The 15,812-nt window shown below is 40.8% G+C and overlaps 1 protein-coding gene across 1 annotated transcript; it reads right to left on the bottom strand.

Annotated features, from left to right (window-relative positions):
• Window positions 1–3,465: 3,465 nt before the first annotated feature.
• calm2a (calmodulin 2a (phosphorylase kinase, delta)) lies at window positions 3,466–8,552 on the bottom strand. The gene is made up of 6 exons (XM_079559533.1): window positions 8,424–8,552; window positions 7,281–7,311; window positions 5,664–5,807; window positions 5,115–5,221; window positions 4,899–5,034; window positions 3,466–4,693 (listed from the first exon to the last, which is right to left on the bottom strand). Exons 1-6 carry the CDS (start codon window positions 8,424–8,426, stop codon window positions 4,665–4,667), a joined length of 450 nt encoding a protein of 149 aa, XP_079415659.1. The 5' UTR covers window positions 8,427–8,552; the 3' UTR covers window positions 3,466–4,664.
• Between the last annotated feature and the right edge of the window lie 7,260 nt (window positions 8,553–15,812).

Genomic DNA, 15,812 nt, shown 5'->3' with positions numbered 1-15,812 from the left:
GACGTAGCCAGGACCTCAACCCAGAACAGTGAGGACAGAACATCTCCATATGTGCAGATAAGAAGCCTTAACCTAAGGTTATCGGCTGCATGAACCACACTGTTTTCTCAATAATACTGTGAGCCCAGTAAAGGATTTTTTCTTTTTTTTTGTGTGTGTCAATTATCTATTTTCATCTCGTTTTTTAAAAGAATGTATCGTGGGCTCAAAAATGTTTCGGGGACCGATCAAAAGCACAAAGGCAGGAGCTGTCTCCCGCGAAGAACAGTGTGTTTTTAGCTAAGTGGACAAAAGCTCGGACACGAACGAGATGAAAGAAAGCAGCCTCTGTCTCCGTGCACTGAGTAATCAACAGGTTTTTTATAAGCAGGCTGTCATGACACTTGCCGCGACCGCGAGAGTCGGTTTTAGTTCTGTGATAATTGGTTTTGACAAGAAGACAGCCACTTGTGTCATCGATTCACACCCAAGAATGCTGTGGGTAGTGTTCCCTTTACTTCTATCTAGGATCTTTAGTGGATCCGCAAGCGAAGAGTAATGCTAACATGACTGCTTACATGTAAGAATGGGTTTATTCATGAAATTAGTATAAGAAAAATATGTTAGTTATATGTAGTTTTCACATATCTCTCTCTGGATAAGGCCCTACACTTGTGACGGGCATCTGGTTCAGTCTCAATACAAGGGGCCAAATACTGGAGATTGGTTATGTCGATGGTGCAAGTATGCAAGTTGATTCACTTGTGCGTCACCTTCTAACAATTAAAACAAAACACCTGAACTAACACTTTAGAGGGAAGCAATGTTTCACTCCAAATCCAGGGAGCTTCCTCAGTTTTGGTGACTGCCAGGCCACCTTGGTCTACGTCAGGGGTAGGCAAGTTTGTGTCATGGAGGGCCGATTTTCTTCAACGCCAAAACACCAAGGGCCGAAACTCACTATTGTAGCCCAAAGTAAAGCACCTTTTTTCTACAAATATAAGTTTTGCACATAATATATGACCTAATGGGGAGTTTTGCTGGGAAATGTGAAAATAATGACAGTATTTTCCACATTTTAGAGTCACAAATTTGGTCTCTGATTTATGAATAAATGTTTCTTCAAAAATTCTCTTGGGGGCCAAAGGTTTTATGCTGGAGGGCCGAATTTGGCCCCCGGGCCTGACGTTGCCTACCCCTGGTCTACGTAGTTGTGGGTGGTGAAATTGCAGTGATGTCACCAAACCCTGTCTGAAATGTAAGTCTTGTTTTGTCGAATAATCTACAACTGACTGTGAAAATAGATTATTATTATTTTTTTATTCAACATAGTCAAAAGTCTAAAAGCAAAATCTCATTCAAGGTGGTGACTTTTGGCTAAACAAAGACTACAAACCCAGAGTAAACCCATGAATAGTTTCCATAGGATTCACCTCAGTTCATTTGAGCTGACAGAGATAGACCCCGTAATTACAGAGAAACCACATTCCAGATAAAAACGGAATCTGCATTTTGACCTCAAGATCAACACAGAAATATAATACGCATCTGGAATCAAATAAGCAAAGATAAAATGACAGAGGGCCACCAATAGTCCACATAGGCATGAGATGTATAAATAGTGCCAGATACCACCAACATGTAGGCTACAGTAAAGGCTATATATAGCAGGGGAATGAAATACAGCGGGAGTGTGGGAGTGCGGTGATTGAATATCAGTAGTGGGAGAAAAACAGTGGACTAATAGCTCCGTGGTTCTCAAACCTAAGTCTACGGTTCAACAGGGGTGCAAAACCTGGCAACCATAGATTGTAAATGAAGAATAAGTGATGGCGGCTTCCCCTTTCGAACTGAAGCTCATTCATGCGAGCAATTTGGGTGAATTATTTAGATTATTCCAAAAATAAAAAATAGCGATGTTGCGAGTATTAAGACACACACACGAAGAGGTTAGAATGATGATGTTCAATAATGACTTGAGAGGCGTTTAAAACAAATTGAACTTCCAGAGCCTGCCCCTGTTTCCTTATGGCTTCAGGAAGGAATTAGTCCATTAATTTACAGTCTGGTTGCAACCTAATTTTTTTAATGTTTGCCCAGTTAAGGCATAGCAATAGTATGTGTAACAGAAGTCAAATGAGTGTAAATTGTACATTGTTATTATTTGCTTTCACACTAGAGCAGGGATAGGCAACGTCAGGCACGGGGGCCAAATCCGGCCCTCCAGCACAGAACCACAGGCCCCCCAAGATGATTTTGAGAAATATTATTATGCAAATAAGATGGCAAATACATAGTGTCAGTATTTTAAAAATGTCCTGGCAGAACGTCCCACTTGGTCATTTTATATAATGTAAAACGGGGATTCTAGTCCCAAAAGTGGGTCGCGGAACCATTTTCAGTGGGTCGCGAGTCTAAAGGGAACTTTTGTTTAATATTTTCCATCTGAAACTGCATGGGAACATTAACAGAGTTTGTTAAAATGTTTGTTATTGGGTTGTTTTGATCATAATTTCAGTCTTGTTCAGCAAAGACTTGTGTGGGAATAATGTTGGGATGTTAAACATTAGTATTTGCAGAAAAAAGTTCTTTGCTTTCGGCTACAATGGGGAAATTCGGCCCCTGGTGTTTTGGCGAAGATGAAAATCGGCCCTTCACGACGCAAACTTGCCTCCCACTGCACTAGAGCATAGGCAACATGCAAAATACGGCCCTCCAGCATAAAACCCACAAAGCCCGGAAGATGCTGTATTGAGAAGGATTTTTTTTTTTCTCACATACCAGTATTGCACATATAGACAGTCAAATACCAAAATGCTTCAAATTAAATTACTAAACCGCTAAACAATCAATCAACTTAAAATAAGGTAATAAATGATGTGGACCGCAGGGATTTGGAGAAAGTTGGGCCCAGATTTATAAGATTTGCTCTGGTGCCACAGAAATCACCTTAATTATGAAACCATTGACGGCATTGGCACAAAATGTGTTGCTCCTTCAAAAGGCAATAAACATGGGGCTGATGTATATATTAACACAGAAATGGGCCAAGGATAATTAGTAGAGGCACACAAGTCCTTTTTACACGGAGGATTTCATTTCTATTCTACTTGGGAAACCTTTCAAGGAGCAAGTTCTTTTGGTGGATGAGAGAATATTGAGGGGAGAACTAATGCCTAGACCAAAGTTTACAATTATATTTCAAAGTGACGTGAGGATTATGCAAGGAGCAAGTGCACGTCTGCCTGCAAAATCTAAATCGGAAGTAAATTAGCCGTTTGTGTGCGAGACATGTTACTTAACATCACTTTGTAATGCTCTAAATGCTTGCACATCCACAGGGGCCGGCGGATCAAACGCATGACTGAGCTGATTTCAACCCAGCAGACGAGTCACAGCCTCCCAAAAACCTATGCTTAAAATAACCCTATTAATTGCAAAAAAAATAACTCAAATTATCTTAAAACAAGAGGCGTTGCACAGGCGTTCCACAATAGAGCTTTATTGTCATTCATCAAAATAACAAACTTTGTATCTCTGCAAGCTACTGTAACAAACTCGATCAGAAATTAAAAAAAAGAATAACAGGAATAGCTCTATTTACACCATGATTTTTTTCAGATGTACGTTCGATCACCTGCGCCTCGGGATGATTGGGAGCAAATGCCAAATGTAAGACACATATGAGGTGGTCAGATTTTTCTATACCGACGCTGTGCCAGAGCTGCAGCAGACCAGACATGAGCACAGTGAGGCCGGCCGAGTCTGGGACAGCGCCAGGAAGGTCTTAAAGAGAGGACCAGAGAAAACAAGCCTATGGTCCGGGCTTGAGTTTTGACTGTAAACAGGTCTGATCGGTGCTCGTGTGGACATTAAGAGGCATTGGCTGATGCTCCTCAGTGCATTCGGGAAGTCACAGGGGACAGTTGAAATAAAATAACATTTTACTGCAGGCTATAAGCAACAGAAGAAAGAAAAGTCCCATCAAAAAAAAAAAGTGAGCATCTTGATACAAAAAGAAGGGAATTATTACAACTCAAGGATCAGCCATAACTGAAAAAACAAGACAATTTTCAAATCCGGGTAGGTTGTAAATTTTATTGGAAAACAAAAATATACAACTTGGAATGGATTATTTGAGGCATGACCAAAGGCCATTTAAAAAAGAAAATAAAAGTAGTGAGTAAAACATTAAAAAGCATGGATAGATTAGTCGTTGGTGGTAATATAGAACAGCAGATACAAAAAGAGTTTGTACGAGTACCTAGGAGATACACCCGTGTCATTTTTTTGCAGTAGTGCAATGCTGAGAGATTTCCATATATATACTTTGTCCGTAGTCCATGCAGAGTTCAAACTCCTCTACATCGTTTCCATGCCAACAGTGTTGACAGGTTTACAATGTGGCCGTGAGCGGAGGGGCCCCGAGCTCGAGACAGGACCATCCCAAGTTCTGCGGCTCCCAGGGGCCTCCCGCAGGCTTCTGGATGTACGACCATCGCGTCACTCCAAAACACCATGACAGCAAAAGAAAAGGGACATGGGGACAAGAGCCTATGCAGTTTACATGCAGTTCCTTTGGACAGCAGAGGGGGCAGGGATGAAGGGGGCTATTAAGATTTTACAGATAAATTACACAAAGAAAAAAGGCAAATTATTTATATACGAAATCTGTACAAAGGCCTTCACTTCGCCGTCATCATTTGTACGAACTCTGCAACAGCAAAAAAAAAAAAAAAAAAGGGAAAGTTTAGAACCAAATGAAATAGCAATGAATAAGAAGCAGAAGGATTACCATATCTAAAAAAAAACTTTAGCTGAGAAAAGAGGCTGCATTCCCAGTAAAGATAGCTCAAAGGTCAACCCCAAGAACATCACAAGTTACGTAATGTTGCTTCCAACTATATCCAAATACAAACCTTCATAGTTGACTTGTCCATCACCGTCAATGTCTGCTTCTCTGATCATTTCGTCCACCTCTTCGTCGGTCAACTTCTCACCCAGATTTGTCATCACGTGGCGGAGCTCGGCAGCGCTGATGTACCCATTACCATCCTGAGGAGACGATAGAGAATGTGGAGTGAATTACTTTATTACAAAACAAAATGTGGTAGGCAGGGTTGAGGTTTTTGTACCTTGTCAAAAACGCGGAATGCTTCTCTGATTTCCTCCTCGCTGTCTGTGTCCTTCATCTTCCGCGCCATCATGGTGAGGAACTCTGGGAAGTCTATCGTTCCGTTGCCTTCGCAAGACAAATTAAACATTAAAAGACAAGCTTAAGCAGTTAAATTTATTATAACATTGCAAAAATGTGTCAAGAGGTAAACCGACTGGAAAATCTTATTTTCTCAAACTTTTTTTTATTATTGGAGATAAAATTACCTTTTAGATGGATTATTTGTAACATAGGTAATCTAATATATTTCCAAGCTAAGCACTATTGCTGTATTTGTCTTAAGAAAAGTTTAAAAAAGATACAATTAAAAAATATTATTAAACTTGTCAGATCTTGAAAAAATTAATTCTCGAAACATTTCTTCCCAGTGGAGTGAAAGTTTTACGCTTTTACCATAAACCCTTTCCATACAACTTAACCCAATTAAGTCAACCTAAGATACTCAAATCTTTTATTCTTCTTTGTCTTCTTTGTTCAAGTGAAGCCTGTCCATGTGCTCATTCCTTACCATCAGCGTCCACTTCATTGATCATGTCCTGCAGCTCTGCTTCTGTCGGGTTCTGGCCCAGCGAGCGCATGACTGTGCCCAGCTCTTTGGTGGTGATGGTGCCATCGCCGTCTTTGTCAAAGAGCGAAAATGCTTCTTTGAACTCTGTGATTCAGAAGAGAAACAAAGCTTTTAGTGTGCCAAAAATGCTATTTGTGTGGTGCCAACAACTAAACAAGACAATGTGTGCCAAAAACAAACATTAAATGGACAAGAGACGAGCCTTTATTCCAAAGGCAACCATTTAAAAAGCAGTACCTCCTTTAACATGCTAGTGCCTGCCAATCATATCAACTAGACTCAACAGCGGCCTTGCATTACTTATGTTTCACGTACAAACTAAGCAAAGACTCAGCAACAACAAGGCCTCGTGTTTAGGGTTACAACTTGTGCCATTTCTGGCTAAACAATGGCCCCGTCTGGGGTAGCAGAGACTGAGGATGAGTAGGGAGGATGGGAGGGAGTGAAGGGGGGTGCGCTGGGGGCAGGAGGGATGGGCCACGATGACACACTCATCAACAGAGACGCCGCCGGTGGGCAATGAGTGGTGGCATGTAGCAGCTTGTCAACGTCACGAGAGCTACAACCTGTCCTGCCGTTTTGTGGGGTCAAGTGTCAACCATAGACAGACCCCCCCTTATAGAATGAAGCTACTGTTAGAACAGGCCTCTTTGATATAAACTACTGAACTTATGCCAAGGATAAGATCAGCAGTTTATACAGCAAAAGGCATCAAAGCATCTTTGTAAAAACAAAGACACACAAAACCGAAACAGCTACTGGCAATGATTTTAATCTAAACTGCTTAACAATGCTGAAAAATGTAGTCAGTACAATCCCTGAAAACAGCTGCTCCAAAGCTGGTTCTTTTATACAGAGCCTAAGCCTGCTTTTCAAGAATTTCAGTCCATCCAAAGCCGCTTCGCTTATTGCGTATGCAATTTAGCTTGTCTGCCGTCTTTGCCATTCAAGTCAACCTGCTCTTGAAACAGGACAGCACTGCCCGGATCACTATGGAAACAGACCTTTTAACAACTAGAGCAAATAAAGCAGAGCTAATGTAATGAAACCCAGCAGATGACTACTGCCTCTGAAATGCCAAGGAGCCGTTTAGTGCTTAACAGAACAATGCTCCTCTATACAAATACAGAGGAGGGTCTATACGACAGCCGGCACAGCTATTCAGACACATTACTGGATGGTTTACATAACCCCTGAGCTTCAACTTATTCTAATTTGTGCATGAAATATTTCTTCCGGAGAACACGCCCAGGCCAAAGGACAACTTATCTCAGCAAGTCAACAGCAAATAGGGCCCTTCCAGATTACATCATTTTATTACATAGCAACCATTAAGTTTTCCATGAGAAAGTCCTTCTAGGCAGCAGAGAAGAGAGAGGAAGCCAGCGATCCAGGCAGCACGGCCACAGACCATTTCGTTCATTCCGGTTTTATGACCAGTCGTGTGGAATGCCTTAAAAGGCAAAAGTATAAATCCACGGTAAGAGGTGCTAGGATCCATATGACAAGGCACTTTGTAGGTTATGAAGAAAGCAGATCAATGCAGCCATGGCTTACCGGCAATCTGCTCCTCTGTAAGCTGGTCGGCCTGAAAAATAATACATGCAGCAGTTAGGGATGATGACTCGATTGAGAGCCATGTACAGTGACACTTCACAGTGAAAAAGGTAAATACACTGAACCCTTAGTAAAATGTTTAGACATATAGGCTAATTACTACAAGATAATAAAATGTGTACAATTGAAAAAGCGGAAAGGTTCTGTAAACAGCCACGCATTGTGTAAACAGGTTTTTCTGTGCCAATTATGACAGTGACGTGTAGCGTCGAATTGAACAACGCCTGGCCTGACACACACAATGAATGAATTAAAATTGGCGGTAAAGGTTGCTAGGCAGAGAGAGCTAGGGCTAGGCAGTCCTGCTAACGCTTCGAGCTTGCACTCATTTAGATTAACGACCCAGTCGGACTTCTAAGTCCTTCGTGATGTATTATTAACATTCAGAAGTTCAGAACCCTCGAAACGGGTAAGAATAACGTAGTTGGAGGGGGAAAAACGTAAAGGTCCGAGACGAATAACGATAAACAAGTCTCAGGGGCGTTTCTAGGCGTACGAGGGCCACCGTACACAGATTTACAATAAATGCTTGGTAAGAATATATCGTCAAAAGATGCCAAGATCAGAAAAATACAGCTGACTGCATCAAGTTAAGGCTGAAAACGCAAACGACAAATGGGTGCCAGGGTAAATCTGTACATTATAGCCGTTTACAAAAATAAGTACCGACATGAATAGAGATCAAACAGTTAATGTCTGCGCTTAAAATCTAAGACAGTCAGTCTGCACAAAATGCAGACTTGATCAATTGATATTTTGCAATAAAGTCAACGATACGTCACTGGCAAGCCTTCCTTTGATGATTCAAATGATGTCGGTAAAAACAGCATCTCATTCAGTGGTTTGAAGGCTACATTTGGTCTAAATAGAGGCACATTTATTCAGATAGGCGCAGCCTAGCAACAAGCAGCCCCCATTTTACGCTGAAAGCGCGGCTGCGTTAGTTACAGCAGATGGCTCTTCTACGGGTGATGTCACGTTGTTCCGATATGAATTTCCTATTTTCCAACTGCTACTCTTCTGCTACACTTACAGACGATGAAAGCTATGTTTCTGAGCATAATAATGAAAAAAATCTCTTACCATTTTGATGTAGAAAGACGGGCTGGTTTGCGAGCAAATCCGAAAGAGAGCGGTGGTGTACGGAGCCTGGGGGACGATCAGCGGCTCTGATACAGAGAGAGGAGGCTCCGGACTGCATTTAACGGCTGACACAATCTCCGCCTCTCACGTGTACCACTCCGCCAACTTCCCTTTTCTCGGACACTACATTTTACACAAATGTGCCTTCACTACTATCGCTATCCTTTCCAAAAAATCACATCATGTTAAAGGCACCCATAGCTGTTTCCAAACCAAGTCACATTACTCTTATTTCGCGTCAGATCATAGGTTACTCGGGAACTATATGACAGCGCACGGATACATTCTGCTAGTCTGCGCTGCGGTACAAGACGTAGCGGAAAGAAATCGCGCCCTCTGATTGGTCCGTTCGTACCTGCAATGCGTCACTCCCTCGGTCTGCGCTGCCGCTGCATCTTGTCCATAGACATCCAGGCAGTGCCACAGGCGCATCAGACAGGCTTGTTGCACACTGTATACTTATGGGCATCATCTTTGGGACACCTTGCATGATAGTTATGGCTGGTAATTACCCCTAACGTCTCACTAGCTCATGAAGAATACTTTTTGCATGAGCATTCAGCTGCATAGCTTATTTGAGGAGTAGCCAGCCCTTTGCTGCAATTTGCCCATTTATTTTTATTGCATTCTTCCGCATTAGCATATTGATAGATATGCTTTTTCAGCTCCAAGGTTGCGGCATTCTGACACAGTGCAAAGTTTTTATCTGGTCAGCTGTGCAAGTGTGACAGTTTGGGAAGGAAATGCAATGTCATGGCAGTAGTAAAATTGAGTTTGAGTAGGATTTGAGACACTCAGCCTTATCCCACACAGGCTATCGGCCCTCTGCAGACACATGATTAGCGGCTGCTGCTGGAGGTCGCCATATTGACGACAAGTCATGTGACACCTATCAATTGCACCGTGAATGGTGACTGATAGTGTGGCACGTTTTGCATTCCATAGGAGCTGTCTTGTGACCTCAGGTACCCCGTGGTGGGCTCAGATACGACGAGGAAGTGACATTAGTCGGAGAGTTAACTGAATGCATACGTTTCCAAGCTTTACAGATATACAGTATTACCAAAGAAGCTTCTTATAGCACTGCGCTTGCAAACTTTCTCCCAGTGTGATACAGTATGTTGTCTTTGCCAGTGTGTAGCTAACAGATGGTTTGTCGAGTGCTATTGTAGTGTTGTTAGAGTTGCCTAGTGCTCATATCTGATAGCCTGATTTCTTATGCCTGACTGATCTCCCAGTGACCACCTGTCTCTGGCCTGGCCTGGCCTTCTGCGATACTTCTCTAAGGAGCAGTGGAAAGGAGACGCATCAAGAAGACAAATTAAAAGGGAGCAAATAGCCATTTTCACTCAAATCTGCACGTTTACTGTTCGCGGAGTGATGGGAGAGGGGGATTTGCAGCAAGGAGTGGGTCTGGGCTTGTGTTGTGTGCTGAGAGGATGTTGCTAGCCGGTGCCACGTGATCCACAGAGCAGCCTCAGAATAAAACATGCTTTCTCTCTCTCTCCCCCCCCCCTCCCTCTCTAACATACCTAATCTGGTCCACATTCTTCTCGTTCAAATCTGTTTTGCTGCCCCGGGTTTTGTCACCCTCTCCAGATTATGTAATGCCAAAGGTGAAAGCACAAAGGCATAAATCCGTCACAAGAATGAGATAAGCTGCTGAGAATGGCGAATGTATTCCTGTCACGCCTGTTTGCAAACACACAAACACATCTATATTTTTCGATCGATACGAATTTTAAAAGCACATTTTTCACACACCTGACTGATTTTTAGATGACATCACAAAATTGAACGGGCCTGTAAACAGTATAGGCCTAGTAGTCAGGTATAATACTGATTTCATTATAATGAGCTTTTTTTTTCTGTCGCCTTGCATATAGTTTTATCACATAGGCATAATTCCATTATTTTGAAGTAACATTACACTTACTTGAGTAAAGAGTAGTTCAGCTTTTCACCAAGAACAAACTTATATGCCAATTTTCTAGCATCTTATCTTATTGCTTTTTCCAATTTCTATGTTTTCTTCTTTGGAAATATCTGAATTTGGGGATATTTTATGTTTTTCCTGTATTGTAACACTTGCTCAAACAGGAATCAGACTTCTACGCTGAAATATGCAGTACTCAAGAAGTATTTTCACCATATATGTTTTCCAATTTTACTCGAGTAATTGTTCATCAGAATAAATATCTCTGAATGGCCTGTATTCGACGCATAGGCCACTTGGAAAAAAGCTGAACTTGTGAATTTCTGTTAAAACAGTTCAACATTTATGGATTTTAGTCTCTCTATTGGAAATGTCCCATAAAATTGGCACAGGTATGAGTTTAAGATGGCATAACAGGCGATAATTTAGTAATGTAATTGGGGCACTCGGTTCAGATGTGTGCAGGGCTTTGTATAAACATCTACATTGAAACGAAACAACAAGCTAGACTTTCACACATCATACTCTGTACCCATTAAAACAGTACACGAAGACAGACAGCGTAGCCGTTGTATCATAAATATTTTACAACCGGCTTTTATTCTGGTGGCACCACTTCTATAGCACTGCCTCATAATCTAATATGCACCGTCAGCTGTTTTTCACGCTTGATGACGTGCCCCCAAATGGCCCCCGCAGTCTCCAGGGAGATGCTCAGGGTCAAAGGTTGGACTCTAATATGGATTAGGGCACTTTGTGACAAAGGACACATGACCTAACAACCTGAAACACACTGTAAAATGTATTAGTTACTCTAATTCAGAACATGAATTTAAATTAGATATTTTTTGTTTTTGTGACAGATTTAGTTGTGTATTAAATTGGATCAGTGTGGTTCTAAAGCTGCGTCCCTGGAGGCTTCTTGAGGGTTATCTGCAATTAAAGACTTTATAATTATAGTAATAGTAATAGTAAATAGGATATCTTCATTTATGCTTTTTTTTAATGCACTTAACCCCTTAACTCCCACCTGAACCAAGCACATTTTCTCCAGTTTGGCTTTACCCCAGTCCAAAAGCTTCTGGAAAAAAGCTGTGAAAATAGCAACAAAAAAGTGACGAAAAATGGATGAAAAAGTGGCAAAAATGTCACAAGAAATTGACAGAAATTTGACAAAAAAATGACAAAAATGTGACAAAAAAATGACAAAAATTTGACAAAAATGTGATACAAATTTGACAAAAATGACCAAAAAAAAAAGACAAAAATGTGATAAAAAATTGACGAAAAAATTACAAAAATGTGACAAAAATTGAGTTGAATACCCCCCAAAAAAATGATGAAAAAAAAATCTGATGGCGTGAGGAAAAAAATCTTCTCGGTTCAGGCGGGAGTTAAGAGGTTAAAGCTGCAGTATGGAACTTTTTATGCAAAAAAAAAAGCAAGAAAAATACAACCTTTATAGTTGTACATAATTGACCATTTTGTGACTCAACGGCTGGCTGTGTTTACTTTCCATCATGGCGGCCTCTTCAACGCTGCAGGATCAATTGTTTTGTAGATTTTCTGGTGAGAGGCACCAGAAACTCTAAAAACAATTGATCCTGGAGCGTCAGAGAGGCCATCATAATGGAAAGTCAGGGCGCCTGCATGCTCACCGCCCATATTGCCGCCGCATCAATGGTCAATGTTTTTTTTTTCTCACATAAAAAGTTCCATAATGCACCTTTAAGTCTCATGTTTAGACATGGTTTGCTCCCAGTTTAGATAAACGTTAGTAGCATTTAGGCATCTCTTCTTTTTAGACTTCATTTCGCTTGTGTGAAAAGTTTGGCACATTTTGGTAGCCATGTTTTCCCGTTAGCTCCAGGGCATGTTGTGGCTACATACTAGCATCACGGGGTGTGAGAAGTTTGTAATGGGTTATATAATTCAATGCCAGTATTATTAGTACGATCTTTTCCAATCTCGTCACTCAACAACAAGGCTACGTTAAAATAAAAGTGACATAAAAGTGGTGCCAAAGCATGACCTGCAGGACCTGTTTTGGCAACATTCCCGACACATGGCGTGGCACACATCAATCAGGAGTGGTACAAAAAGGAAGTAGGCTACTATCACAAATAATGTAGGGCAGGTAAGAATGAGGTCTTGAAGGTCAATAGTTAGCAGTATGTTATATTTCTTTTGTGTGTTCGTAATAGTCAGTCAATGAGGATTTTGTTCAACAAGGGCATTTGTTAAACCTGCATTAAACTATGTGAAAGGCAACTTAATTTGATCATGACAGGCCTAACCAGAACAACAGAGACTATACATGTGCAAATAAGTGGTTTTCTACTCAAGCACTTTACCTTTTGTGATTCCTGCGAAACACAATAGGGTTACAGTGCACAGTATTTGCATGTCGATTTGACATAGGCAGCCGGGCAGGCCCTTCCTGTTGTTTGTGTCTTCCTACTTACCCATTCACCCAAACATCCTGAATTTACATCAACGTGATATCGTTATCTGGTGACCGGGGCAGTTGAGTAGACAAACCTCAAGTTGAAAGGAGAGACTAAGAGGCAGCTACATGTAAGCACACAGTGAGATAAGATATGCATTCCCTTCAGACAATGCTCTTCCTATTGCTGATGTATAGATTCATTGTCCTAAATTTTGGGCGAATGTGAGCAGGATTTCATACACGGATCCAATGATAAATGGGATCAACACCGGTCCAACTGGGGCATATTGTTGTTAGAGACTTACTCCACTTTGGCTTCATATGAATGTGATGTGAGAGAACGGTTGGAGCGGCTGTAGTAGTCACAGGTTGGCACTCCAGGGCATCTTTTGCTACAGTAGAGTAAAGAAATATAGGCTCCATCTTTCTCTTTATTGGTCAATATGTTGCCCTGTGCTTCATATTTTTCCTCATTGCTTCTAAATGATCTGTAATTAACCAAACATACAAGTAATCTACTCCTGTTTTTAAACCTCTTGACTCCCGCCTGAACCGAGAGGATCATTTCCTTACGTCATCAGATTTTTTTTCCATCATTTTTTTGTTATGTAGTCAATTCATTTTTGTAGCTTTTTTGTCATTGTTTTTGTCATTTTTTTGTTGAATTTTTGTAATTTTTTTTGTCAATTTTTTATCACATTTTTGTATTTTTTTGTAACATTTTGTCACATTTTTGTCATTTTTTGTCACATGTTTGTCATTTTTCGTCAATTTTTTGCGTCGTTTTTGCCATTTTTTCATCAATTTTTCGTCACTTTTTTGGCAATGTTTTCTCACTTCATTGTCACATTTCCGTCATTGTTTTCGTCTCAGTTTTGTTGCTATTTTCACAGCTTTTTTCCAGAAGCTTTTGGACTGGGGTAAAGCCAAACTGGAGAAAATGTGCTCGGTTCAGGTGGGAGTTAAGGGGTTAATCCAGTGGTTCTCAAGTGGTATGGCTTTGGGACCCACCATTACCCTATAAGATGACAAGCCGAGACCCAAATAAAAATGTCATTTGTGATTTGTCGTATAAAATATGGGGCATGATCTTGTGTTTCTAAACGCAGGCTAGATTAGACTTTTGCGCTGACAGGTGCGATCTTCAGCTTCATACCTGACGAGCAAATGGGCTGGACAGACACCCATGGTCCCTCCCCAAGCTTTACCTCCTAAAGATCATACCAGACTGGAATATTCTCTGCTACTGTGGGTGGCAGTGGGTGTGGGGTGACGCACGTGCTGGTGTTTTGATCACGTTTCTGCAGCTTGGAGAGCTACGGGACCGTCAATCTCTTGCAGGACATGGACAGTGTTTAACTCACAGTGGGAGAAATAGTTTGTCCTTTGTAAGATGCTAATGGCTGTGTTAATGATGTTAATGTAAAGACGAGAGTGAAGAGGAAGAACCACACCTCAGTCTACCCCTCTTTGTTTTCTAAGCGACGCCCACAGGCAACCGGGGAAAGCACTGGCACATTGTTGTTTGTGTGCAAGATACCGACTTTCGCCTTGAGCAATGTCAGGTGGTAGATTGGGCTCATTGTTTAGAACTGGAATTTTAATAGAAAGAAGCCAATAACATACATTTTAACCTCTTAAGTCCCACCTGAACATGTTTTCTCCTGTTCTCCAAATTCTCCAAATCTAAAAGCTTCTTCAAAATAGCGACAAAAAACGAGAAGAAAATGAGGATGTAAATTGACAAAAATGACGAAAATACAGCAAAAAGGTGATAAAAATCCAACAAAAAAGTTACAAAAATCCAACAAAAAAGTGACAAAAATCCAGAAAAAGTGACAAAAATCCAGCAAAAAAATGATAAAAATCCAGCAAAAAATGACAAAAATCCAGCAAAAAATGACAAAAAATCAGCAAAAAAATGGCAAAAATCCAGAAAAAAATGGCAAAAATCAAGCAAAAAAAGTCACAAAAATCAAGCAAAAAAAGGCAAAAATCCAGCAAAAAAAGGCAAAAATCCAGCAAAAAAAAGACAAAAATCCAGCAAAAAAGTGACAAAAATCCAGCAAAAAGGTGAAAAAAAAATCCAGCAAAAAGTGAAAAAAATCCAGCAAAAAAGTGACAAAAATCCAGCAAAAAAGTGACCAAAATCCAGCAAAAAATGTGACAAAAATGCATCAAAAAAGTAACAAAAGTACCATAAAAAAGTGAAAACACATAAACACATAAGGGAAATAAAAAGTGACGACAATGGCAAAGAGGAGAGAATGCATTTGGTTTTGGCGGGTGGTAAGAGTTATAGTTATATAGTTTCAGATTCCACTGAAAATGTTTCTGCGACACACGTTTACGTCCCAACCCACCAGTTGAGAATCACTGCTTTGATCAGTGTGTCATAATCTTCAGCCTGCAACAAAACAGTTATTCTGTTCTGGTCGAATCAGCAATTTTTGTGTAACTCCCTGAGACGACTGCTGTTGTAATGTTGGGCTTATAATTACAACATAACATAATATTAAAGAAAAGACCAACAAAGCCATTTCAAGTGAACACTCGGATGCTTCTTCAGTTGTCTGTCACCGAGCGTCTTATCAGTCCCTGTGAATATGTAACTATGTCACATAATGAACCATTATCGCAAACAACACCCAAACGCCTCCTTCTCACTCACCAGTACCAAAGGTTATTTTCGGTTCTTAGTAAAGAGACGAATCACAAGGTAGCTACCAAACCAAATATCATGAGCAGAGTTGGCTTTGTGTAAATACTCTGACTAATATTCCACCTGTACCATCGTTTGAGAAACACAAACAGAAATCAGCTTGGAGGTCTGAAATCGCCTGTAATGTGTGCATGGGGGGACTTTAACGAGTGTCAAATATGAGCCGCTGTTTACCTGTGTAACTGTAGGCCGTGGACGTCATTATTTATGAATGAAGCTTTG

The sequence above is a fragment of the Gobius niger genome (genome assembly GCF_951799975.1).
Source record: "Gobius niger genome assembly, chromosome: 7".
In the NCBI taxonomy this organism is placed as follows: domain Eukaryota; kingdom Metazoa; phylum Chordata; class Actinopteri; order Gobiiformes; family Gobiidae; genus Gobius; species Gobius niger.
The sequence above is the reverse complement of the archived record's forward strand: the minus strand, read 5'-3'. Positions and strand labels throughout refer to the sequence as shown.

Coding starts and splice junctions, on each gene's coding strand:
- calm2a (XM_079559533.1), bottom strand. Junction 5,808..7,280: donor TACAGAGGAGCAGATTGCCG/GTAAGCCATGGC, acceptor TCTGAATCACAG/AGTTCAAAGAAGCATTTTCG. Junction 4,694..4,898: donor TGGACAAGTCAACTATGAAG/GTTTGTATTTGG, acceptor TTGCTGTTGCAG/AGTTCGTACAAATGATGACG.